Source organism: Acomys russatus, chromosome 2 (genome assembly GCF_903995435.1).
Source record: "Acomys russatus chromosome 2, mAcoRus1.1, whole genome shotgun sequence".
In the NCBI taxonomy this organism is placed as follows: Eukaryota; Metazoa; Chordata; class Mammalia; order Rodentia; family Muridae; genus Acomys; species Acomys russatus.
The window spans coordinates 19,884,331-19,911,391 of NC_067138.1; the positions used below are offsets into that span (position 1 = coordinate 19,884,331).

Here is a 27,061-nt window from a genome sequence, read left to right on the forward strand (position 1 = left end):
ATGAAAGCCCACAAGGACAGATTAATTTGAAATGTCCCTTCAGTTCTGAATCCACGGTTGAGTTCCTGGCGTTAGGTCGATTCCCAATCTATACTCCTTCAGCTAATGGATACATAAAAAAGGAAATTGAGTCTCATAGAAGTAACTTGTCTGTGAAAACGCAGCTAATAAATTGAGCATTGATTTAATAACCACCTTCTAAAACAACCATGATTTCACCAGAGATGAACTATTCCAGGCCGGGTCCGCCCGCCCCCCCCCCCCCCCCCCCGCCCCGGGACTACCGTAGTGACAATAGGGAACGGACACTAAATTGCCTGGATTTGGTGCTGGGTTAGATGTCGAAGGATAATAAAAAGATGCAACCCAGGATGATTTTGGCTTCTGGATTGGGTAAGTAGTGCACTTTTTTTTTTTTTTTTTTTTTCAGGAAAAGTAAAGACTCTGGATTAAACAGAAATATCCAAAAGGAGGATGTGATAAGGGATTTTGTTTCTGTTTGTTTTGTTTTCACGATTTCCTCGGACTCCAAAAAGTGTAGCAACTAAATCTAAACTCCCAGTGGAGAGGCAGGAGCTGGGTAGAAAGACACAAAAGAACTTAACTCTGAGGTAAGCAAACAGTTAACATTTCGTTTTCGTCTTTTTACTTCGAAACATGTTACTATGTAGCCCTGGATGGTATTAAACTCACAGCACTTCTGCCTCGGCCTCTCAAACCATGGCATTATAGGAGTCGGCCACAATCCCTGGCTCCTATGCAGCGACGTTGGAAGACAGATGCTCAAAGTAGCGAAAACCCCCTTGAAATAGGCAGGCTACGGCGTTTTTCCAGATTTTATGGACAGTGGCTCTCTTAACACGGCTGCCCATCAGTGTGGAAGAACGCGGTAGCACCAAGGCCAAGGTGGGCCAGGAGGGCACGAAAGCACCCGGGGGCCGTGCACACTGCAGCACGCGACCCTAGGGACCATTCCTAGGAAGCTCGCGCCCCAAACGACTCCCAACCCCCGGTGCGGAGCCTCGGGGCGCCACTCGTGTCTCGCGACCTCCTGGTCACAGGGGGCGCTATGGGCCGCCAGGCACGGCCACCGAGCGAGCGCGCGGTCCCTCCCTGGTGCGCATGCTCGCCTCCGCTGCGGGCTGGCTTTTTTTTTTTTTTTTTTTTTTTTTTTTTTCCGGGCCGCCCCGGCGGCTGCGTACTGGCTGTGGGATGGGAAGTGAAGCCCCAGCGAGCGGCTGCGACGGGGCTGTGCGGAGCAGCCAGCGGGAAGCGGCGGCGCGGCGCGGCGGTGAGCAGCTGAGAGCGCGGAGCCCGTGAGGACGGAGCACCTGCAGGCACAGGCGGCGGCTCCACCATGGCGATTCGCAAGAAGAGCAACAAGAACCCGCCGCTGCTGAGCCACGAATTCGTGCTGCAGAATCACGCGGACATCGTCTCCTGCCTGGCGATGCTCTTCCTGCTGGGGCTCATGTTCGAGGTGAGCCCTCCATCCTCCATCGCGGCGCCCCGGTCCCCCCCAGGGTCCGCAGACCCCACGGGAGCTGCCGGGCTCCGCGTCGACCCCCGCGGCCCTGCGGCCCCGGCTCGGCCCGCCGCCCCCTCCTGCGCCGCGCAGTTCCTGCTTCCCGCGAAGGGTTACGTGGCAGCCGGCGAGGGGCCGGCGGGGGCGGCGGGCGCGGCCGTGCTGGCCCTGCGCGGTGGGCGGACCCGGGGCCGTGGCAGCAGGGCCGGGTGACTGACAGGGACCCCACACACACACACACCTCGTCGGACCCCGACCCACACTCGGGGCTGCGCGGAGGGCGGGGACCGGGTACCCGCACCCGGTGGCCCCTCGCCCCGCCGACAGCCGCTCACCCAACTTTCTGCCTCGACTCTCGGTTCCCGGGCGGGGGGGGGGGGTGTGGATCGCGACGCGAGGCTCTCAACAGCTGTGCTGAGTTGAGCGATTTCGTTTCTTGAAGCAGAGGCGATGAGACTGTCAGGAGTGTGTAAATTCTCTTCCCACAGATCTGAGTGTTTTGATGACTTATTTAACAGCTGTTGAATGTGGGTAATAAAGTTTGCGAGGTGAACCTGTAACACCCTACGGGTTTTTTCCACCCCCTTCAGTACATCCGCCCACTCTCCCCCTTTCTAATTTTTTTTTTTTTTAATCTGTAAGCCTCTGAGTCTCATTAAGTGTATTGATGATTACCATTTTGTCTCCTCTCCCCCTGGCATGTAACCTAGTGGGGATCAATACTTTACTATCTATTTTTACTAGTCTTTTTCTACTGTCGAGAATAGAGTTTTAAAGATGTGAGTGAAAGCAAGAAACTAATGGAATCAAACAGCCAATGATGAAAGATGAAGAGGGTTTTGGTTTTTTTGTTTTCCATTGAGCCCATTTGAGTTTCTTTTCTTTTCTTTTCTTTTTTTTTTTTTTTTTTTTCAGTTCTCATTAGATAACTTAATATGTTAATGTTTGTTTCTCTTCTAATAGACTTCTGAATCTACACATAAGTGCTTGTTATTCCTGATAGTGTCACATGTGGTTGCAGTCACTACCAAGGAGGTGGCAGGGTGAAGGCCAAGTGGAACTAACTTGTCAAAAAGCTTTCAAGCTAACACAGATCGGAGATGTAATTTCTCTTCCCTTACAAATGAAATGTAAATCACGCCTCACAGCTGCTGCTGAAGGATCAGATAATTCGGCCTGTAGAAGTATTAGATGAGTGGGTGGCGGTTAAAATTCAGGGTTTGGAGCCGGGCGTGGTGGCGCACACCTTTAATCCCAGCACTCGGGAGGCAGAGGCAGGCGGATCGCTGTGAGTTCGAGGCTAGCCTGGTCTACAAAGTGAGTCCAGGATGGTCAAGGCTACACAGAGAAACCCTGTCTCGAAAAAAACCAAAAAAAAAACCAAAAAAAAAAAAAAAAAAATTCAGGGTTTGGTGTGTGGTCCTGTGGTAAATGCTTGCTTTAATTTTTTTGTTGTTGTTGTTGGAGATGGAACCCAGGGTTGGTGTGGGTTAGGTGAGAGCCCTGTGCCTGACATGTGTTCTCCAGTGCCTAGTGCTTGTTTGCTCTCTCACAGTGGCATGGTTGGTAGATCTACGCTTGTCACCTCTGCACTCTGGAATCCTAAGCAGGAGAATTATGAATTCAAATCCAGGGTGGACTACATAATGAACTCCAACTCATAACAACCACATAAGCCCCTCCCTGTTTTGAAAATAATAATAATTTTTTAAAAAAGAAAGTGCAAAGCTTTCGTATGCACAGTATGGCCATCTCCACATCACATGGTAACAGCTCATGACTTGAGAGGCATACTCAGGCTGTGATGAGCTGTAGAGCTTTCTGCAGTCATGTGAAACATAAGCCAGGCATTGGACACTTGGAAATGCCACAACCTGTTTCCATGTAAACTGATCTGTATTCTTTCACCACATTTTCTAGGAAACTCACCATTATGTCAGTGGGTTTTGTTTGTTTGTTTGGAGACAGGCTTGTTATGTAGCCCTGGCTGTCCTGGAATTTGTTAATGTTGCTGAGCATGGCCTTGAACTCACAAGAACCACCTGCCTCTGTCTTCCAAGTGCTGGGATTAAATAAAGGTTTTTAACAGTAAGTGGATTGTTTTTAATACTAAATAGAATGCTTTAAATCACTCCAAAAAGTAGTGAGTGTTAAAATGGTAAGCAGAGCAGAGCAGTTAGTACAGTTGACTCATTTTCTTCAACCATATGTTGAAGATTTACGTTTTGAAAGCACGTTGTTTATGTGGGAAAGAAACAGGCTGGGTGGGTTTTTGCTGTTTTGACTTTGAAAATAACTGCTGCTGAATCTCAATCTAATTATAGAAGTACAGTGTGTACTGAAATAATAGAGAAGCTGATATTTTGCAGAACTGCTAAGCCTTTTGTGGACGAATACTGACAAAATATTAGGGGATTTATGGTAATACCAAGAAGAACTACCAAACAGGCAAGCGCATGGGAACCCTCTAGAAGTCTGCACTGTGCAGCTGATTCAAGTTAGGGGAAGATTAGAATTTAAGTTTCCTAATCTATATAAATGGGTTATAATTGATATGTTGTGCCTCACTCAGGGTTTGACTTACAAGAAGGTAGCTATGGTTCTCCCTTGGCAGTTCATGGAGGTTGGAAAATGTGACAGCTCACTCAGGCGCACGCCCCCCGCCCCCCTCTCTCTCTAAAAGTTGAGGAACAAGTAATCTGAGGGGAAGGGACTTTAGAAACTTTTTAATGCAACTCTTGTAAATGATGTTTTCTTTTTATAGTCAATGTCTGTCTATAGAATGCAAATAATATTAATGATTTTGTATTTGAAATAGGCAACATAGCCGGGCATGGTGGCGCACGCCTTTAATCCCAGGCAGGACTCGGGAGGCAGAGGCAGGTGGATCGACCTGAGTTCGAGGCCAGCCTGGTCTACAAAGGGAGTCCAGGACAGCCAAGGCTACACAGAGAAACCCTGTCTCAAAAAACCAAAAAAAAAAAAAAGAAAGAAAAGAAAAAAAAAAAAGAAGAAATAGGCAACATTGAACAAGAACAACAAAGATGTAAGGACATGTTGGACGCTTCCTAGGAGAACAATATGGAAGAATCAAGAGAAGTTCACAACGGTTCTGAATGGAGTCACTTTGCAGCGGGCAGTCAGGGAACAGTAGGCTGTTTGCCCCTGATAGGCTTCAGGATGTTGGCGTTTACAGCTATGGAGAGGCAGTGTCCGTGTGTTTGTGCTTATGTGCATGCGCAAACCTTTGTACCACAGGTTCCTCTCCTACCTTGTGCATGCTAGGGATGACACTCAGACCATCAGGCATCCACCGACCCACATTTTATTATTGTTTGGTTCTAGCTTTCATTTCAAGTTCTTTACATGTATGGATGTTTTGCCAGCATGCATGTCTGTGTACTACATGTGTGCCTAGTGCCCTTGGAGGTCAGAAGAGGGTGGCAGGGCCCCTGGAGCTGGAGTCAGACAGTTGTGAGCTGCCATGTCGGTACTGGGGATTGAACCTGGATCCTCTAGAAAAACAACAAGTACCCTTAACCACTGCGCCATCTATGTAATCCCACAGATTTTATTTTTAAACATAGCTTATTTTAATGGCATTTCCCTGTCTTTAAAAAAAATTTTTTTTTAATATAAACTGATGGAGAAGTAGAATTTGACAAAAATTTGCATACCTTTCAGGAATCCAGCACATACAGTAACTGTGCCTACCTCTAACAATACAGAATACTTCTTTGTTGTTTTTGGTTTTGGTTTTGGTTTTGGTTTTTCGAGACAGGGTTTCTCTGTGTAGCCTTGGTTGGTTTTGTTTTTTTCAAGACAGTTTCTCTGTATAGCCTTGGCTGCCTGGGACTCACTTTGTAGACCAAGCTGGCCTCAAACTCACATCAGTCTGCCTGCCTCTGCCTCTCGAGTGCTGGGATTAAAGACGTGCACCACCATACCCGGCACTTCTTTTTTTTATAACATGAACAAACACCAAGCCCCCACTAATAGCCACTTAAAAAAAAAAAAAAGCTGAAGTGTTATGACATTACCTGTAGACTTGGATCTCATGAAATGTAACCTATGTAAGATAGATCTAAATTATTTTCCCTTTCTTTCTTTTAAGTAGATACTAGTATAAATGCCCCCCCAGAAGGCCATTTCTGCATTTTAATGTAATAAGCATCAGCGTGGTATGTTTGTAGTGTAAGCCAGCATTTCTTATAACTTGCTGAAGCCTTGCTGGACAGGCTGTGGAGCTGCCTGGGCATGGCAGCACAGATGATTTTCTCGATACATTTTCTGGTGGGAATAACTCCTATCTTTTCTCCTCTCCCCCTGTCCAATGTCATATGCTAAGCCCACTAGAAGCCAGATCTTAATTTTATTTAGAAGCCTTACATAAAGGGATAATCTAATTTTTGTTGTGTTTAGAATTTGGTACTACATTTACCTTTAAGATTTACATTTGCTGCATATAAAGGAAAACAAAGTTTTCCCTAGCTGTGGTATTGAAGACCTCATATTATAAACTGAAAATGCCAACATGGAGGCAGCAGCAGAGACAGTGTAGATATGTGAGCGGTCGTGTCCAGGTACCCCAGCATACATTGCGGGTTAGAGAGCGCCTGTGAGGGGTCCACTCTCCGTAAGTTGTCAGCCATGAGGCAACTGCCTTTAGCCTCCAAGCCATCTTACCAGCCCCAACAACTCTCCTTTTAAATCCTTTTAAAAATCCTTTTGTGAGGGGACGGGGGTGGGGTGGGGGTCATGTCAAAAGGCAACTTGCAAGAGTCAGTTTGCTCCTTCCATTACAGGATTCCCAGAGACTGAACTAAAGTCTCAGGCTTGGCAACCAGCACATGCCAACCATCTTACCAGGTCCCTCACCAAGCTTTACTGCAGCGCCTTTAATAGCCCTTCTGTTGAGCTGATCCTCGTGTCCCCCTGGTCGGTAGTTTTCCTTCGTGACCGTAGTCTAGATATGTTTTCAGTCATAGGCCCTGATTCGACTCTAGATCGTGACTTCCAGGGCAGCAGAGTGCACCCCCCTCCCCACTCCACCCCCGCTGTTCTTCCGCCAGCTCTCTAGCTAGCCCGTATTGTTAGCATAGCTTTACCTCTTTCTACCTCTTGTTGCTTTTCTTCCTAAAAACTACATGGCTGCAGGACACCACCCACCACACCTTTTCACACGAACTGTGTCCCGTACCCCAGGGATGCCTGCAGACTCACATTTTACTACACGATGTATTCTATGAGTTTGCTACGCATAGTATCTGTGGTGGTTTAATAAACCAAGTACATGAAAGACTAACAGTAATAAAGTAGAACAGTTACACTCTAATACCAGTTACGTGAAGGCAGCCTCTCATGTTCACCCTTACTATGGCACGAGATGACGAAACAAGGCAAAGGATGCTCCTGTCAGGCTACTGTGTCGAGGTTACTAGAACTGGCCTGACAGTTCGTCTGATAGCCACAACAGCTACTAACAGGCCGTTGGTGCCTACAACGTGAATGCGCTGGACAAAGGCCGCCGGTGTCCTGGGTGAGACGGCACCAGTTTCCTCTTACTGCTCTCTACAGCACAGTTTAAAACTGACCTTCCTAGCTCAGAGTCTCCAAATTTTCAAGGCTGCTGCTGTTCACCACAGGTAAATGAAAACCATGCCTAAGAGGAGACTCCTGTTCCTTGTTTTTTACTCGCTCTTCTCCTCCCCCCTTGTCTGTGTAACACAAGCTGGGGTCAGGATCCTCCTGCTGTAGCCTCCCGGATGCTGGGATTACAAACATGCATCCACACACCCAACTGTTGCCTTTTGTGTGTGTCGTCTCAAGTCACATTGCTGAGGGGTACTAGGAAAAAAATCATGCACATGTTGGTGTCACAGATTAAGTTGTTGACCTCAGACATAATCTGCAATCTTTGTGCTTGTCCAGGCCAACCCCTTTCCCTGTGAGAACTATGAATCCTCCTCATGCAGGCCCTGTTACCCTTAACAAGTGGCATTGGGCACGCGCACATACACACACATGCACGCACACGCACGCACAAGTAAAACAAGTTTAATTGAATGTAAACTGGGGTGGTAGTACAGCCCCGTAATGCTAGGGCTTTGGAGGCTGGGGGAAGAGCGTTTTAGTTCTGGGTTAGCTTTAACTACGTGACACATACCTCAGATATATGCGTACGTGAGTGTGGACTCGCACGGAGTGGGTGGGTGGGTGGGTAGGTGGGTCCGTCCTCATTCTCATCACTCTCCCTTCACTCGCCCACACATAGATTTCTTCAGTTCACGTGAGTAAGACAATTCCATCCCGGACTCATGACAAATTACAGTCAAACATAGGGGTCCACAGTGTGCATGGTATCTAAGAAACAAATGAATTGCATGCCTAGAACCAAGTCTCATCTGCAAAATATCCTGTAGCATATATGCACACACTCCAGAATTTAAAAACAAAAAACCAGGTTGCTTTGGATCTTAGGCTTGAACGCAGCCTGTGCCACCATCGTAGCTAGGAGGAAGCACACAGAGAATTCTCCTAACAGGTCCCTCCCAGCGCTTCCTGCTGCTGTTTTCCACTTTTTGTCTGTGTGTGTGATTCCTCCTTTCTCCTGGCAACTATTAGCCCTGCACAAGCTCTTTCTCTTTCCACTCCTCAAAGCAGCAGCGTTGTGCCCAGCTGCCAACAGAGGTTCCGATCTCAGGATTTCGGTTTGCCATCACTCAGGCCAACCCGTTAGGACTTGATCGTCGTCTCCGTACCACACCTTTTGAAAACTTGACTTTGTAAATGAGTCCATTTGGCTTTGAAGCATTGTCCCCTTGGCTTTGGGGGTGCCAGGTGTTTGATCTCGTTCCGTCGCTGACATTTCTTTTTAGTTTAGGGAGTCAGGCCATCGTGAGTTCGCCCCACTGCTCTAGGTCTGTGGCGAGGTGAAAGGTAATGGCTGAGCGCGCCTGATGGGACAGTGGCTCTTCCCACTGTGCCATAAACAAGAGGGCAGCGTCCCACAGGCCACTTTGAGGTACCACCTGAAGTGGCCAGCAAAGCTCTCCCTCGGCTCCATGAACTAAAGGTTCTAGTGATTGTTTGGCACATGGCCTTTAGAAGACACTTACCCAGAGCACAGCAGGCACTTGAGCTTTGCCTCTCTGCAGACATGTACACTTGCATAGGCGATAAACTCCACACTTCAACTTCCATTCCTAAAGAGTAATTACCAAGTCTTTATCCAAGCCAAGTCCTGCCTTCTGGGTTCTAGAGTGGGTATAAGCCACCTGCAGCCCTTTCCAACCATGTCTCTCACCGAAATCTCAGTCAGTTAGCCTCTCTCCTGTAAGCACCAGTGTGTAGTGTGAGACTCTTTTCTTTTGCTTACCAGACCCTACCCTGGCCTTCTAAGCGCCGCCTCTATCCCACCCCGCTACTGTCCCAACACTGACTTTCCTATCCTTCATGGGGCAGCTTGCAAAAGTCTTACACTTGCTTTACATTTCACTCTGTGGTATTTCGTCTTCTATTTATTCTGTAATACCGGTGAATCGCCTAGTATTTTCTAGGTGCTATGCTGGGTTCTTCTTTAAAATTATCATTAATTACTGTGCAGAGGTCAGAAGACAACCACAGGAGTCACTTTGCTCCCTCTCCCTCCCTCTACCTCTCCAGAGGTTGAACTCGGGTTGTCAGGCTTGGTGACAAGGGCCCTTATTGGCTGAGCCACCTTGCCAGACTCTCCATACTAGGTTCTGAGCGTATAGTGACATTATGATGTACAAGCCCCCCAGCCCAGATGGCCCTCATTTTGTAATGGGTACCCTCTTGAGGTATTCTGACAAACGAGCTGCCCCACTCTGAGAAGACAGAGAAGATGCCCTTGAAAGATGTGATGGGACTGAGCTCTAACGGGAGATGACTATCTAACAAAGAAGGACTCTGTGAGGCACTCCTGTAATCCCAGCACTCGGGAGGCAGAGGCAGGTGGATCGCTGTGAGTTCGAGGTCAGCCTGGTCTACAAAGCGAATCCAGAACAGCCAGGGCTACACAGAGAAACCCTGTCTCAGGAAACAAACAAACAAACAAACAGAAAACAAAGACTTCATGGAAGAGGGCTGCAAAGCGGATGAGCCGGGGGAGCGTAGAGCACACCTCCTAGGAAGGCAGGAATCCAAGGAAGGATTCTTGGCAGGTAGAACAAGGAATATGGTCATGCAATTGGGAGATGAGTGTGGCGGCGATGCGGAGAATCCAAGGGGCAAGAGACCAAATTAGGTTACACCTGGCAGCCTTACAAAGGAAGAAACACTCCCTCCTTAAAGTCTCCAAATCCCGCTGAAGGAAGCGGCTCAGTTCTGTGTGTGTGCTTCTCTGTCTCCCTCGTGTGTGTTCAGTGCCCGACCTTACATTTACCTCCTTCTACCTCTGATGCCACCTTTACCCCTGTGTGCTCCTCGGGAACTTCAAACAAGCTCTTGCACCACACCTCTGAGAAGCACTTCCTGGCTCAAGGAAAAGCAAAGAGCTTGGCCCTTCATCCCGAGTATCTGTAATGTAGGCTGTTGGCACAGATCCTGCAGAATTGTAAGTTTGTGTGCCGGCCCTGACGCAGCCCAGCTTTTGTCATGGGACTAGTTAATTCATCTGTAGTTGAGCCTTTCTGGTGCAGCACTGGCCTCGGTGCCTGTAAATGCTCAGCCAGTGTTCCATCTGTGTTCTGACCACTTTACACTGACCAGCAGTCAAGTTAAGGGGCTGTTTCCTGACCGTTGCCAAGTGTGTCGGAGAGAGATTGAGCACGCAGACCCTGCATGTGGCCGGTCTTCTCTTGAGCAAACTCAGCTTCCTTTTATTAATTCACACAGCATTTTCCTTGATGGGAATTTGATGGTGATTGTTCTGTAATAGCAAATGGATATTTGAGAAAGCACTGCTTACCAGATAAACCGAAGTGATCGTTGGTGGTGGTGGTGGTGGTGGTGGTGTCGTCAAATGTTAACAGCACAGATGGGTTACGTAGCCTGAATTACAGAAAAGTCTTCGGTGAATTGTCCTAACTCCAGGTTCTGCTTGTGATCAGAACACAGGCCTTGCTGCTTAGACCTGGGGCAGAACTTGTCATCTTGTTACCTCGGTGTATTCACCTGGGAGAGACTCGCAGCTGATGTTTTTCCTGCCTTCTCTCTCCAGGTAACAGCAAAAGCCGCCATCATCTTTGTCGCTCTTCAGTACAATGTTACCCGCCCTGTGACAGGTGCGTGTTTATGTGGACACACAATTGAACACACTGGAAATAACTACAGACACTAGAATCCATATTAGTCTCCAGTGTGTAGACTTTATTTTATCCTAAATGGTATGTGAAGTCTGCTTTATATGTTTATTGTTTATTATATATTTTGTGCATGGTCTTGAAATTCCATCAGAAAATTTGTATTGGTTTCACTAATCCTTCTCTGAAGGAAACCCTGAGGGCAGATGTGCTCGGTTAGGTGGCTGTGCAGTCAGGATTCCCACAGGTTGGTGTTGTGGTTCAGTTCTTCTGCCCTTCATTACATCCTTTTATATTTTCCTTCATTACATCTTGTACCAAGAATAATCTCTTCAGACTTACCCTTGCCTTTCCATTTTTGTTATATTCTGCCTCTAGCAAGTATTTTGACTAGAGAAAATATCAGTAAACTCTAAAGAAATATCAGATAATTGCCCAAACCATACTTTCCTTTTAGAAAGTTTTATTTACAAATTATGCTGTGTAAAAATTAAGTTGCTTTGGGAGGTTGCTTACTCTGGAGGGCGGGAATGTGGTTGACTGTCATAAGCGAAAGGGGTGCTTGGTTAAGGAAATGGCAGTGTGGCTGGCAGTAACCTCCTCTGGGGTGTCCCACCTTAGTGGAAGAGCAGAGAGACAGGACAAGTTTGTGTGTAGGTTTATAAATGCTTGATTTAGTGACTAAGAAAGCAAATTGCCAGAGAGTGTAGTGTTTGTGTGGCATTCAAGATGCCAAAATGATATTTTCACCTCAGTGCCCCTCAGCAAGCCCCCAGACTCCTAAAATAGGTGCCAACAGCTCACAAATACTGATATTTACTTTGAAAATTTAAGCAAATCCAAACATTAAAGTAACCATTAAGTAGCAGTTGCAGCTATCTGGTACTTAGAGATCAGAACCAATGGATATAAAAATTAAATTAGCTTTCACCGAGCACTGTGATGGAGGGTCCAGTCTGCAAGCCCAGCCAGGAGTTTGCAGGGGCTCCCGAGACAGGAGAGTAGCCAAGTAAACTGCCAGGTTGAGTATGGCTTCCTTCTGGTTTTGGTTTCTGGTGGCCGTGACTAATGTGTCAAGCCTTCTGTAAGTAATTCCTGAAGCTTTGGGTCGTAGAAACCCCATTGAGTTCTCATTCCCCTGGGGCATGAGACCCTCAGGAGAAGCTGTCTGAGGTAGCCCTGTAGGAGTTTTAGGGGGCCAGTCTCCTTTTGTTTGTTTCCATACCGATGTTGTACCGAATGCTGTTTTCATAATCTCACATATATTTGTGTGTGTGTGTGTGTGTGTCCTTTTGGCCTTCAGAAGAACAAGCTACTGAATCAGCATCCCTTTATTACTATGGTATCAAAGATTTGGCTACCGTTTTCTTCTACATGCTCGTGGCGATAATTATTCATGCCATAATTCAGGAGTACGTGTTGGATGTAAGTATACAGTCTCAGAAATCCCTATTTTGTAGAGCGCTACTAGTTCTCTGTGCCGTGATTGTCATATATGATGTGTATTTTGTGTCCATTCTTTATTACTAATAACTGCTTTTATTTTTAGAAAATAAACAGACGAATGCACTTCTCCAAAACAAAGCACAGCAAGTTTAATGAGTCTGGTCAACTTAGTGCATTCTACCTTTTGGCTTGTGTGTGGGGCACATTCATTCTCATCTCTGTAAGTATGTCACTCGATAACTGTTCTTGAGTCTCCTTTAACCTAAGAACTCTGCTCCTGAGCGAGGGTAATTAAGAGTTTCCATGCTGACTCTGTTGGCTGTTTCAGAAAGCCTCACACATTTTCAGTCTTGGTATGCCATTACTGTATCGTGTCGTCACTTGCAGATCTCTCTGTTCACAGAGAGGATCTCATGTCGGTGATTACTTGCTGAGGTTTGATAAGCAGAAATGTTGTTAGTCATTTCCTCCTTTAATAGTCAGAGTGTTTCCCGAGGAACTCAAATGTATAAATTTCCAAGTAAGGCAGTCAGAACCTTACTCTCTCTTTAATGAGAAGGAAGGCAGTATCCACTTTAATGTTAAGCAGCTGCACCTTCCATTCATATCCCATTGTGTGGCTTCACACGCGTTTGAGACTGTTAAGCGCACAATTCTTCTACATTGTCATGGTGGAAATTAATAACAGACAAAGTAAGATGCCCAGGATCCAACACTTACCATCAGAGAGACATTAAAACTTAACTTTGCAGTCCAGTTCCTGCCCCAGCTTACTAGTGTAATAGACACAAGGGAAATGCCAGCTTATTATATCTGTGTATGTGTTTTATATGTGCTTCGATGTAAGAGTTACTCTGGTGAAGTGTAGTCTTCTTGGAGTCATCACTTAGGGTTTGGAGGGGTTTTTTGCTTTGTTTCTTGTAATTTCCACCAAACACATTCAATTTTCTGAGGAAAAGATTTGCATAGCATTCAATGAATTCACATCATTGTAAACTTCTGTCAAGAAGTACAATTTTTGGTTTTCTGATTACATGCAACAAAACGGGTCCTTCCGAACCCGGTCTGCACCTGTACATCCGTGACTGTCGTGTGCATGGTGTTTGTTTGCCTGGACTTCTTACACTACTGTGTTGACAGATACGTGAGAGTTGGTGCTGTATCTTGGTGTTTTGTCTCCCACACATTCTCACTTTGCTAACCTAAGCAATTCAGACCACATCGGAAAAACTAAAACATTTGGCTTTAGCATGCTCTTTGGAACCTTTTGTGGGGAACTGTAAATGTTTGCATGGTACTCATAGGCCAATTTCCTGTCTCTTAGGAAAACTACATCTCAGATCCAACTATCCTGTGGAGAGCTTATCCCCATAACCTGATGACGTAAGTTAATTTTTTATCAGGTCTTTCTTAACTAAAGACTGTTGATATAACAAACAAATGAACCCACTCCTGTGCCTCTCCCTCTGGACTTGATGCTGATGATACGTGAAGTAGGTGCATTGCCTGCAGCATAGGACAGTGGCGTCACCGTCGTCATAAAGAGTGTGTGTGTGTGTGTGTGTGTGTGTGTGTGTGTGTGTTCCATTACCTTTGCCAGCTTGAGACATCTGATTGGTAAAGGTTTTTTAAGGAGATTATTTTATATATGTGTGTATGTGTACCACCTGTGTGCCTGATGCCAGAGGCAGTATGAGAAGGCTTCAGATGCCTGGGCACTGGAGTTTGTGATGGTTATCAGCCACCATGTGGGTGCTGGCGCTCAAACCCGGGGTCCTATGTAAGAGCAGTTAGTACTCTTAACTGACCAGCTGTCTCCCAGCCCCCGATTTTAACAACTTGAGTTGATGTTCTCTTCTCTGTTCCTGAACCTTTATCCTTTCTCATTCTCATGGCTACCTCTTTCCATGTGTCCCTCTTTTCTTTCCCATCCCCCCCTGTGTCCTCTTTCCTTCATTTCTGCTGTCTGTAAGATCCCTGACGCTGGGGTCGCTCATCTTGCTTGCATCCTGGGTGTCTATACATTGCGTCTGGGAACTTCTTCGTTAGGGTGACATGATTCTACCTCATACCCTTGCCGCACAAGAAGTTGTCCTCGCTGCTGTGCCTGCAAGAAGTCCCTCGTGCCCGGCATCGGTTACTGGATTTATATCTTGTAGCCTCTGTATATCGTTTATGTTGTCACGTGAGCCCTGCTTTGTGCACATACCCAGCAAGACTATATGTGCCTTCGCAGCAGTGGCACTGCCTCTGTGCCCCTGCTGGGGAAGTCATAGGCACTTCCCACCTAGACAGTACTCACCATAAGCTAGAGAAAAATTCACAACGGAAGGGAGTCTCATGACCTTGTTATATTCGTCTTAAATCCAGCAGTAATATCCTCTTTACTGAGCCATACCCTGACTTAAAGAAATAAACGTGCAATAATGTGTTGAACTTTTAGAAGATGTACTTATAAACATCATACTTGCATAAAACCACAGCAGCTGTCTGTGCCCACCCTCGCACTGACTTGCGTTTATTTATGACAGCTTTAGGCCTTAGCTTACTGTTGTTCCCAGCTAACTCTTACAACCTATGCTAACTCATCTATATTGATCTATGTTTTGCCACGTGGTTCTTTACGGCTCTTCAGTTTCATATGTCTTCCACGTTTCCTAGGTGAGTCTCCCCTCCCTCTCTCCCTCCATCCCTCCCTCTTCTCCTCCCCTTCTTGACTTTTTTCTTGGCCATCAGATTTTTAGTAAAACCAATCAGAAGGTGAGAGAGGGAGTGTTTACAAAACATTGTGACAGGGGAGGCTTAACGGCACCAAAGTCCAGCCTGTACTCCCTGAATATACAAAGACAAAGCTTTACACAGTGCAAAAAAAAAATCAGCACTCCAGCCTCGGAGACTGCTGAGTCTGGCTAAGCTGCGTCTCCTGTAACCGTCCCTGCCTTTAGTTCTGCCTCTGTGTCCATTTGTTTGCATTTCTTCTTGTAGCTGCCAAGTGGAAATAATATTTCACGAGGGAAAACGGTGCCCATTTCCAGTGACAGTTACTCTTTGAGCCACGGCTTTGCAACAGCCCCTCCCCTTTTAGCGTGTATGTAATACGAGATAATGGGTTTCATTGTGACAGTGGGTGGTCTTTTTGCCCCATTTCCCTGTTGATGAAGCCTTGTATATCTGTGGGCCGGCCGTGCCCCTGGGTTTCTCTGTAGCTCACATGACCTCCTTGTCAGCCGTAGGTAACTGACAGACAAGGAGCTGAGGTTCTGCAGACAGCGGCTTTGCCCACTGTTGCAGCAGCAGAGCTGACTGAGTGGCAGGGAAACTGGGCAATCTGGCTGCCAAAGAGCTGCTTAAAGATGCCTTGAAAGCATATGAAATGACAGCAAAAACATGGCTGCCTCGTCTCTTCTGGTTTCTTGCACCTGTTCGTTTTTTATTTTTTTAAATACTATAAAATATATTTTTGCTTTCTCATTCAGATTTCAAATGAAGTTTTTCTACATATCGCAGTTGGCGTACTGGCTCCATGCGTTCCCTGAACTCTACTTCCAGAAAACCAAAAAAGTAAGCTGGGTTTGTTTTGAACTTTAAAATATTTCACGTGGGGCAGAAAGCTGGGTGTATACCTTTAATCTCAGCACTTGGGAGGCAGAGACAGGCAGATCTCTGAGTGCCAGGACTACATAGAGAAACCCCGTCTTGAAAAACCAAAATAAAAGGGAAAAAAAGTTGTCATGTTGTTTCTAAAACTATTTGATGCCCTCTTCCCTTGCCCTCAGCTTTGTTTCTGCCATTCTCCTCCCCTCCCCCCCCCCCTTCATCCAGAACCTATAATTCTTAAGTATTTCTTGGGGGGAAAAAAAACACTACTGATTTTGTTAAACTTTTACATTTGACATACTGATTGCTTACTTTTAAATCAGTGGTAATTCAAATGAAAACTTATGCAATTTTTAAAAATGTGTTTAGTTTCCTCTTATTGTTTTGGGATTTGTTTTGTTTGGGGGAGGTTGTTTGTTTTCTTAGCAATTTATTTCACAAGTAACCAGTTGGATAACAACTAGCAATTCAAAAACTAGTATGGAAGTCCAAAAGAAGAATTCCATGTTGACAAAAAAGTAAACCACAGTTAAATTTTCACTAGAAAAGCCCTTCCCAAGATAGGTGGGTGGGACAGTCCGCTTTAGCCTGTGGGAAAGGTATTTGCTTAGAGAAATGGGTCAAGTGCTGGAGCACTGGGTGTGGGCTTCCCTCCCCCCCCCCCCCAATAAAAAGCTGGCCTCCATGGCGTGGCATTGCACAGTCCACAGTGTCCCTTCATGGAGCTCTGTCCCCTCTGCTCGTGCTCACTGCTTTCAGCTGAAGCTGCCCAGCTGTGCCCCTCTGCCTGCCCCTCCTCTCCCTTCTGTGCACATGCCTTACACTTCACACTCAGAGTCTCTAATGAGGCTGCTCTGCCAGGGGTACCGTTTCCCTGTGATAAATTCATCAAGTATCAGTATTTTTGTGTAGATACAGCTGGTTTTGGTTTGGTTTTTTAAGCCTGTGTAGCATTTACTTGAAAATAATGTCCGAGAATGATATGGCCGGGGATCTAGATGAGACGCTGTCTGTCACCTATTAATGACTCGGCACAAGCTTAAGGCTGCACATGTGTTCGCTTTACTCCTTGTTGGCTGTGTCCTTGTCCACATTCGCCACAGCTAGGAGGTTTGTGCGTGTTACCTCTGCTGCTTCACTAAGTTTTCCCAAGTGGAATTCTGATAACCATTTACGGGTAGATTTATCTCTGCCTTCCCAAGATCCAGATAGTCTTTGAAAAGCGTGTACTGTAAGTAGGCCGTCCTCGTCTGTTTTGTACATGTGCCAGGTGTCTGCTACGATTAGGAAAGCGTTCCAAAGTCCAGCCATGGACTCTGGCACATGTTACTTCTTTCATATGTGGAGTGCTTTTCCAGTTGATCAGACAAATTAGGGTGAGCACTCTGTTTGTTTGTTGGTTTTTTTTTTTTTTCTTATGTATAAAAATAATTAGGCCCACAGTTTCCAGGAGCTCTTCCCTGTCTGGTGAGCTCCTTGCGTGAGTCTTAGGTGTCCAGGGGCGCTGTACTGTACAAAACAGTAGCTGCTAGCCACATGTAAATAAATTAGGTTGAAACACAGTTCTGCTTCTTAGTCATGTATGAGAGTCTCACACACACACACACATTTTTTTTAACCTTTTGGGGGGGGGTGGTTCAAGACAGAATTTGTTTGTGTAACAAGAGCTCTGGTTGTCCTGGACTCTGTAGACCGTGCTGACCTGGAACCCACAAAGATCCACCTGCTGGCATTAAAGACATACGCTACCACACCCAACTTCTCACTCACTTTTCAGACATGGTGTTTCTGTGTGGCCCCAGTCTGGCTTGAAATTCATGATTCTCCTGCCTCAGTCTGTCCTGAGGGGAGGTGATAGGTGTGTGCCGCCATTTAGCCTGGACAGATTTAAGGAACATTTGTGTAACTGTGGAAAGCTTTGTCGGACAGCAGTCTTGAGAGTGTCATCGTTTCTTGATGCTTTGCTCCTGGCCATGGCTCAGCTCTTCTAAGCCTTCTTTAGGTATCTATTTGCATAGCCGTGGACACAATACCTTTGGATATCATTATTAATCCATGGCTGCATCTTGCTCACTGACCCTAGTACAGGAACGCTTCAAAGCACTTGTTCACTTTAGCTCCTAAAGCTGCTTCTTATCAGTTCTTGCCAGATGGCATTTCTCCAGAAAGCAGTCTAATTTTTATGGGCTAATTTACATAACTTAGAATTTCACTGAAACTATTTTTAACACACGTGATAGTTGAAAGTAACTGTTTCAAGTCATTAGCATAATTTGAAAGTAACAGCTGCATGTGTGTTAAACAGTTTCTTAAAATTTACTCTATGACATGTATTTTTGGAAGAAATCTTTACTGGAAGAGACTAGTGCAGCCAGCGGTTGTTTTGAACCAGCTTCATGGGCAGATGAATTGGAAAGGAACACTGTGAGCAGTTGGAGAGGTGTGTTGGTGGCAGAGCTTAGTGTCCTCGAACGGGGCCTCAGTGGAAGCACGTCTCCATTTTGCTCATGAGATTGGAAATGCTGTTTCTTAGCCAGGTGTTATAGTGTGTGCCCACAGTCCCAGTTACTGGAAACACTGCAGTAGGGCGCAGCCTGGGCAATAGAACAAGAGACCGCATCTCCAAGGGTAGCAAGTCCTCAGCTAGTTTGAACTTAGAAGCTTTTAGGGAACTCAAGAAATAGTCATATGTTTTGTTGCTGATAATCAAATTAGTTTTGACTACAGGTAATATAATTATTACATAAAATATTAGAACTATTTTTCCCATTCCTACCTGTTGACATCCACAGCCACACCTCTTTACTTGGTCACTTACCATTACAGCCTCTTTTGAATGGAAGTTGCTAGTTAGCCTTACATTCTTACCTGGGGGTGGAGATGTTCTCCAGTGGCTCCCTGTGGCTGTGTCCTCCTGTGGCTCCCTGTGGCTCCTTGTGGCTGTGTCCTCCTGTGGCTTCCTGTGGCTCCTTGTACCTGTGTCCTCCTGTAGCTCCCTGTGGCTTTGTCCTGCTGTGGCTTCCTGTGGCTGTGTCCTCCAGTGGCTCCCTGTGGCTGTGTCCTCCAGTGACTCCCTGTGGCTGTGTTCTCCTGTGGTTCCCTGTGGCTGTGTCCTCCAGTGACTCCCTGTGGCTGTGTTCTCCTGTGGTTCCCTGTGGCTGTGTCCTCCAGTGGCTCCCTGTGGTTGTATTTTCCTGTTGTCTCCTCACTTCTTTCTTTCTTGGTGGTATTTTTAGGCCTATGGTGCAGGGTTGAGCTAACTTGCCCAAGACTACAGCCACAGCAAATGCAAAACTTAGTTTTCTTAGTTATCTTCACTTTTTCTGTGGTCCACCTGGAGTGGGCGAATACTATCTCGAAGACACCTGTTTGTATACAACTAAGGAAACCCTTAGGGAAAGGTCCTTTAATAATTGTCCTTTGAAAGCTGTCGATGCTGTTTTAGCAGCTTTGGGAATTATTGGTTGTGGAGGTGGATTTCAGTGGTGGTGCTTTAGCTGCCGTCATTATTGACTCGGTTGGGTGACTACCAGAAAGGTAGGGCTAAGATGCAAAGTCAGCTGAATGTAAGAAAGACGAGGTATGGGTTGTGCTGTTAGAAATGAAAGCATCGACCTTGTTTTTCATCTCTGATGTGTCTTTGTAATTGCAGGAAGATATTCCTCGTCAGCTTGTCTACATTGGTCTTTACCTCTTCCACATCGCTGGAGCGTATCTTTTGAAGTGAGTTGGGATTTGCCTTGGGTCTGAGTAGCCTAGCAGACAGCCACTAACGGATCTGAGTTGCTAGGTAACCTTTGTTCGCTGCTTCCCTCAACAGCTTGAACCACCTGGGCCTTGTTCTTCTGGTGCTGCACTATTTCGTTGAGTTTCTGTTCCACATTTCTCGTCTGTTTTACTTTAGTGATGAGAAGTACCAGAAGGGGTGAGTACCATCTCCTCGCCACTCATTCAGCAGGTGTTTGACGTCAGTGCCCAGAGGGCGTGTCCTTGAGAATTCCAGAGTTTTGTTAGTATAATAAAAGAAAAGGGAGCATGCAGCAATGTTTGTGTGGTATATTTTATTCCTTAAAATAGATACTGTGTTGGGCTTACTATTTACAAGGCTTTGAGGCACAAATCTTCTGCAATAGCGTGGTTTTCTTTTGAGGAGTGATAGAGAGGAAAACTTTTTGGAGAAAATAAGGAGGTGGGGCCCGTGAGATGGCTCAGCAAAAAGCCTGATGATGCACTCGACCCCCAGAACCACATACAGTGAGAGAAAAGAGCCAGATCCACGTAGCTGTCCTCTGCTCTGCACACATGGCCATGACACCCCACCACCCCTTACAGTGTGCACACAGGAAAGAAAGTGGTTAAAAGAGGGGGGCATGGGTAATCCCGTCTGAAGGCTATGAAAGGACTTTGATGGGAAGGCTCAGATAGGAAGCTGCAACTTGTACAGAGTGCGAAGGCTGTAAAGCCCTGCGATGGGAACTGGCGCTGCTTGTTGACAGCAGCTGCCTTGGCTCGTGCCCAGCACGTTTCTGAAGCGCAGTGCCAGTGCTCACAGGGAGCACAAATATTAAGCAGTTGTCTACTAGAAGAGTTCTGGAAAGCCTAAATAAGGTAGTGGGTGCTATGGGCCTGACAGGGCGCTACAGTGTATAGACTTTCCCAGGCATGTGAATACAGAAGTCCTTTTTGCAGAATAAGAAATGCTGTTTTATGGGGGCTGGAGAGATGGCTCAGTGGTTAAGAGCACCACCTGCTCTTCCAGTAGGTCCTGAGTTCAATTCCCAGCCCCATGTAAAAAGTCTGCCTTAGGGTGGCAGCAAGAGGGCCCTGGGGCCAGGCATGGTGGCGCATGCCTTTAATCTCAGCACTCAGGAGGCGGAGGCAGGCGATCTCTGAGTTCGAGGCCAGCCTGGTCTACAGAGCGAATTCCAGGACAGCCAGGGCTACGCAGAGAGACCCTGTCTCAAAAGAACAAAAACAAAACAAAAGAGGGTGCCGGGGCTGAGTGAGCCAGGCCTGGCAGTTGGTGAGCTCTAGTTCCTCAAACAGTCAGGTGGAGAGTAAGTGGGGGAGGCCTCGAGGCTTTCAGCCCCTGCAGACTCAGCCACACACATGCACCCCGTATCAACCACAGAGAGGGACTGTGGGAACGTGCCTTTGCTCGGGAGGGAACAAGCTCCAGTACAGCCATCTTCTCACAGTTTTGTTGCTGACTTCACACATCTTTCTTACAGGTTTTCTCTCTGGGCGGTTCTTTTTGTTTTGGGAAGACTTCTGACCTTAATTCTTTCAGTCCTTACCGTTGGTTTCGGCTTGGCAAGAGCGGAGAATCAGAAGCTGGATTTTAGTACTGGAAACTTCAATGTGTTGGCGGTTAGGTACGCTTACTTTAATGTCCCCACTGTTACTGAATATACCACCAGCCTCTCCATGCCACCCAGTAAGTGAGGGGGTGACCTGGGGGCTGGCACCCGCCCTTTGCTTTCATGCCTGTTGTAGTTTTCTTCCTACGTCAGTTAATACCAAGGCCCTTGTTTTAACTTTAACTTTCTAAGATAAATTTCTAAATGCAATGATTATTTCTTAGCATAATTTTGTCAACAAAATGAACGCGTTACCATCAAATCACAGTAGAGTCCTTTGTTCTGTGGCATACTCTGCGCGCTCTGATTCTTGTCGCTCTTTGTGTGCTTTTCAGGGTTGCTGTTCTGGCGTCCATTTGCGTCACGCAGGCCTTCATGATGTGGAAGTTCATTAACTTCCAGCTTCGGAGGTGGAGGGAGCACTCTGCCTTCCAGGCGCCGCCTGTGAAGAGGAAACCAGCCGTGACCAAAGGCAGGTCTTCCCGGAAAGGAACAGGTTGGTGTTGCCTAACCCGTGGAAGCAGGGAGGTGAGGCGTGGAGCGACATAGCTGTGGGACCTTTGCGCAATATTGAGTGAACGAGCAGTAGAGCATGTGGTCATCCGCCACTGACTTCAGCTGGCATGTTTTAACTTTTCTCTGTGTTCCATAGCTGTGTGAGGTCAGGGGACAGCCCCGTGGAGGTTGCTGTCGTACCTTGCATGGGCTCAGGGGCCAGGCAGAGCAAGCACTTCCAAGTGCTGAGACATCTTGTCAACCTTAGCATAGTTGGGTTTTGGTTTTGGTTTTGGTTTTTTGAGACAGGGTTTCTCTGTGTACCCTCGGCTGTCCTGGACTCACTTTGTAGACCAGGCTGGCCTATAACTCACAGCGATCTTCCTGCCTCTGCCTCCCAAGTGCTGGGATTAAAGGCGCACGCCACCACAGCCAGCTGAATATTTTTAAAATCTTTTAAATAACATTTTTATTTGTGGGGGCAAGTGCACCTATTGCATGGTGTGCATGTGAGGGTCTGAGGACAGCTCTAGGGCCACGGTTCTCTCCTTCCACCTTCCGGGTCCTGTGGGTGAGACTCAGGCTGGGGCTTGGCAGCAGGTGCCTTGACCCAGGCCCTTAACATCATGTTTTTGAGGTTCATCTATGTTACGGCACAATCAGTGCTCACTCTTTTTTTTTTTTTTTTTTTGGTATTTTGAGACATGGTCTCTGCAGCCTTGGCTGTCCTGGACTCGCTTTGTAGACCAGGCTGGCCTTAGACTCACAGGGACCCGCCTGCCTCTGCCTCTCCAGTGTTAGGATTAAAGGCGTGCGCCACCACCGCCCACCTTCGCTGCTTACTCTTGTATGAACATACAGTACTTTATTTATCTGGTGGGTGGACATTGGGGTTGTTTGAACCTGTAACTGTAAGGTGATGTGACGTAAGCGTCTCTGTACATGTTTTTGGCTGTGCACTGTTTTCTGTTGTCTCTCGGGTATGTATCCAGGTGTGTGGAACTGCTGGGTCAATTGGGAGAGCACCCGACTGTTAAAGCAAAGTGGCATCATTGTAGTGAGCTGAGTCTTTCTCTGGCTTATACACAATTGTTCTTGTACTATTTTCTGGGAAAACTAACATGTCTCTAATGAGTTTAGAAAAATGAGTCAGCTCTGAGCTCAGGATTTTGCCAGATGTATTTAGGTGTCAGTCGCTCTGCATGTGGCTCACTACCTTACTGTGGTGTGAGGGTAGCTCACTGCCTTGCAGTGGGGTGGCTGGGCTGGCTCACTGCCTGGCTGTCTTTCTGTGGGTCTGGAAGTGTTGCTGTCTGATGAAGGCTCTCCAGCCCTTGTTCTTTTTCATAGTTTGATCATGTCAGGTGTCTAGCATTTCTGTGTGAATTTTAGGATCCACCTTTCAATGTCTGCAAAAAGCACCTGGAGTTTTGATTGAAATTTCCTTTATCTGTAAATGCGTCAGGAGCATGAACATGGATGTCTTCCTTTACTCTGCTCTTTAATTTCTCCCAATTAAATTTTATAGTTATCAATCTAAATGTCTAGTACTTGATTAAATTTCTTCCTAAATATTTTACTCTTTTGGATACTGCTATAAAACAGAATCTTCTCCTTAATTTCATTTTCAGGTTGTTCATTGCTAGTATATATTACAGCTGATTTCTGTATATCGATCTGGTATCCTGCCGGCTTTACTGTGCTTACTTTAAAAGTGTTTTAGTGGGTTTGGGTTCTTTTGAATCATCTATAAATGAAAATAGTTTATGCACCTTCCTGGGCAATCCAGATGCTTTGCATTGCAGTTTCTTGCTCACTCATCCTGACTTGAGAACAGGGATGGGCATGGTGTATGTGTGGAGAGCCACAGGATGTTGGGTGCCTTGCTCTCTGCCTTTCTCCCTCTGGACAGTGTCTCTTACTGGATCTTCAGTGAGGATGGCAGCATCCTCCTGTCTCTTCCTGCTAGGGTGCTGGGGCTACGAGCATGTGTGGCCACAGCTTGTGGATGGTGGACATTTGAACTCAGGACCTCCAGCTTGTCTGCCTGCTGAGGGTCGCTCAGCCCTCTCTTCCCTTGATGTAAAAGTACTCTTTCATTACTGGCAAACACCCACATTAGGGACAGATGATCGTGCAACTATGCTGGGTTGGTTTTTAATTATTTGGTAGGATTTTTTCCATCTGCATTCATATAAAGGATTAGCCTATAATTAGCACTTTTTTCCAATGTCCTTGTCAATTCTGCTAGCCTTAGAAACAGCATTAAATCCATCTGTCCCGTGTTCACTCTCAGTGCTGTTTTGTCTGTAAGAGGTTGGTGGGGGGGGGGGGCTCACAGTAATGTCATCTTAACTGATTGACACTTAGGATAAGGACTCAGTAAGTCTTGACCTAATGTCTCCCTTTTAGCAACCTGTGATTTTCAAGGAACTACTTTCCTTGTCAGTCAAAACCCTAGCATGAGCCAGGTGTGGTATGCACACCTGTAATCCCAGGTCTTGGAAGACAGAGGCAGGCAGATCTCTATGAGTTCAGGGCCAGCCAGGTCTACAAAATGAGCTCAGGACAACCAGAGCTACACAGAGAAACCCTGCCTTGAAAAACAAAAACCAAGCATGTAAGAGCTGAGCTGTAGCTCGGGGCAGAGCACCTACCCAGAACATGTGAACCCCACTCTAAAAAAGCAAAAGTACTTTTATTTGTTGTCTCTTATTTTCACATACATTTGTTTATTTGTTTCCTTATGTGTGTTTGCTGTATCAGTCCCTGCTTTTGCTTCCTGCCTTAGGTTTGGTTGGCTCTTTGCTGCCAGGGTCCCCTTCTTGAGATGGCTCCTAGTCAGTGGTCCTCCCCTCTTCGTGAGAATCACCCAGAGTTCAAGATGTCCCCCCAATCCCTGTGTTAGCTGGACTCCTCAAGCCTTGAATGCTGTCCATTCCAAACGTTTTATAATTGTAATTATATGTAATCTTTTGAACCATGACTTTTATGTGGGTCCATTGCTTGATTTAGTAGATGTTTCATAGTTTCCTGCTTGCCTTTCTTCTGGTGTCTGTCTAAATTCCAGCTGATTAAAGACCGTCTTCCAAAGCATTTCTGTGCACTAATATGTTGATGACAGTTCAGCCTGTACCCAAGTTCAATAAATGCTTCTTCTATACCCCAAAAGGACATGTATTCTGCATTTATGGGGTGTGATTCACAGAAATCTATGCTTCCCACATGCTGGAATTAAAGGCGTGTACTGTCACACCTGGCATGCCATCACAGTATTGAGGAAGAGGCTGCTATATACTTTTACCATCCCTTAGAACAACTTTTCCAAGGACTTTGCCACCCAGTGGGAGGCAGCTCCGTGCTCTGTGAGGACTGCTGTAGAACAGGGTTTGTAACCCTTGTAAGTTCACAGCAGTTCCCCACCCTACTTTTTTCCTCTCTGCTTTCCTTTAACTTACTGCTTTCATTCCTCGTGTGGTCAAGTGCAGTTCAGATTAAGAATCACAAATTTTGCCTGACAATTTTGGACTTTGACTTCTTACCTGCGATGTGTTGTTTATAGCGGTTACTATGTCTGGATAACGCCCGCACTTCTTTCATTTCAGAGAACGGTGTGAATGGAACAGTCACCTCTAACGGAGCTGACTCTCCCCGGAACAGGAAAGAGAAGTCTTCATAATGGATCGTAAACCGGCTGACTGATGCCCCCCCCCCAAAGAATCTGCTTTCTACTCTGTCTTTCAGCACTAGCGATTTTTCTGTTCTTGAAAATACAGTTTCTGCCCTTTGATTATTGCTGTTGTACTGTTCCTGCCATTTAAAGGGCATTTGAGGGAGGGTGATTACTGTGAGTGAGAAGAGATCTTAGTTTAGACTCAGCTACCTGCCTTCAAAATAGTTTAGGGACCACCACATATCTTATTTTGCTTTTTGTCTTTAATGTTTTTCTAATGGTTTGGGGAGAAACCATTTACAAAAAACCTCCGCATAACCAGTGAAATTTTTCCTTGCGCTCACCAATTTTTTATAATATTATAGCAAGGTGACCTGTTCTAAGAAAGGTCGTATTTTTTAAGTTGTCTTTCAGGGTAAAATGGAAATACTATAAAGTCAGATGTCGAACTTTTAATGTTTTCAGTGTTCTCTAATTTTTAGAAGTTTTTTGTAGCCTTTACACCTGAAAAAAGAAAAGAAGATTTGTAAAATCACCAAAATAACTCTGTGCTTTATTTTCTAGGCATTGGTTGTAGGTGTTCCATCCCGCTAAAAGGTACCGACAGTCACTGAAGATGTAGTGCCCTATATTGGTTAGATGTCTTATTACCATAAAAGTACTTAGGAAGTGAAGTCTTATTGTGCATTTTTAACATTTACCAAGTGGCAATGAGAACATGGTTACTGTGAAGAGGAACGGCCACTTACATAGCCCTTTCTGATGTGTCCAGTAGTGATTCTTCACAGGGCTTCTTGTAAGTGTGATATGCTAGCATCTTAGTGAGATACCATTTAACTTGCAAACCCTTTTTAAAAATGATGCCTACTTGATTTATATCTGTTAAAAAAAAAAGGTATCAGGTAATTATATTTGGAAAATTAATGCACTAACTTTAAAGAAATTGAAAATTCAGGTGGATAGTCTTAACAGAAGACGTGCTTTATGTTATACTATAGCTTTGGACCCATCTTTAATTGAGAAACATTTATCTGTATAAAACATATTTTTGGATAAATATATATATATATATTTGTATCTACAGAAAGGCTCTAAAAAGCATTTGAGTAAAATATCGGTTCCCTTTTCTATAACTACCCTTGCAGCCCCGACATTTGGTTTGCTGTTGCTGCAGCACATGCAGTGCTCCGTGTGACGTCCACATCTTGTCTCCCATTTCTCACTTCTGTCACCAGCTAAAAACTGTTCGTGCCATTTTGAATATAAAAGCTGCAGGCCTATGGCCTGTGGTGTAAGCTGCCGTGCTGCTAGAAAGTTGTGCTTTCTCTTTCCAGCCGTTTACCTACTTCCTGGGAAAAGTAGTAGCTCTCTGTAGCATTACCAAGTTTCAGTGGAACCACATTTCTGCCGTTAAAACTGGCATTAATACATTGAGAAGTCAATCAAAATAAAAAAATTTTTACTTTCACAAGCTGCTTCCTGGACAATTCCTTCACTGTTGTGTTCATGCTATTTTGAGCGTATATTCTCATTAAAATGTACTGTTAAAAAGATGAGTCTATTGTTCATAAGCATGTACGCTGCTTGGTTTCCAAGCAGTGCTGGCAATACGGATACAGTAAGTGTTGCTCCCTCCTCGTTGGACTGGAACCCTTTTAAGTTATTTGCAACATTTGTGTTCAGTACTTCAGGCTGTGTC

The 27,061-nt window shown here is 45.7% G+C and overlaps 1 protein-coding gene across 1 annotated transcript; it reads left to right on the forward strand.

Annotated features, from left to right (window-relative positions):
* The first annotated feature begins 1,180 nt into the window (after window positions 1-1,180).
* Tram1 (translocation associated membrane protein 1) lies at window positions 1,181-25,388 on the forward strand. The gene is made up of 11 exons (XM_051158922.1): window positions 1,181-1,480; window positions 10,710-10,773; window positions 12,095-12,216; window positions 12,341-12,457; window positions 13,562-13,620; window positions 15,714-15,798; window positions 19,487-19,557; window positions 19,655-19,759; window positions 21,066-21,209; window positions 21,530-21,690; window positions 25,295-25,388. Exons 1-11 carry the CDS (start codon window positions 1,358-1,360, stop codon window positions 25,366-25,368), a joined length of 1,125 nt encoding a protein of 374 aa, XP_051014879.1. The 5' UTR covers window positions 1,181-1,357; the 3' UTR covers window positions 25,369-25,388.
* The last annotated feature ends 1,673 nt before the right edge of the window (window positions 25,389-27,061 follow it).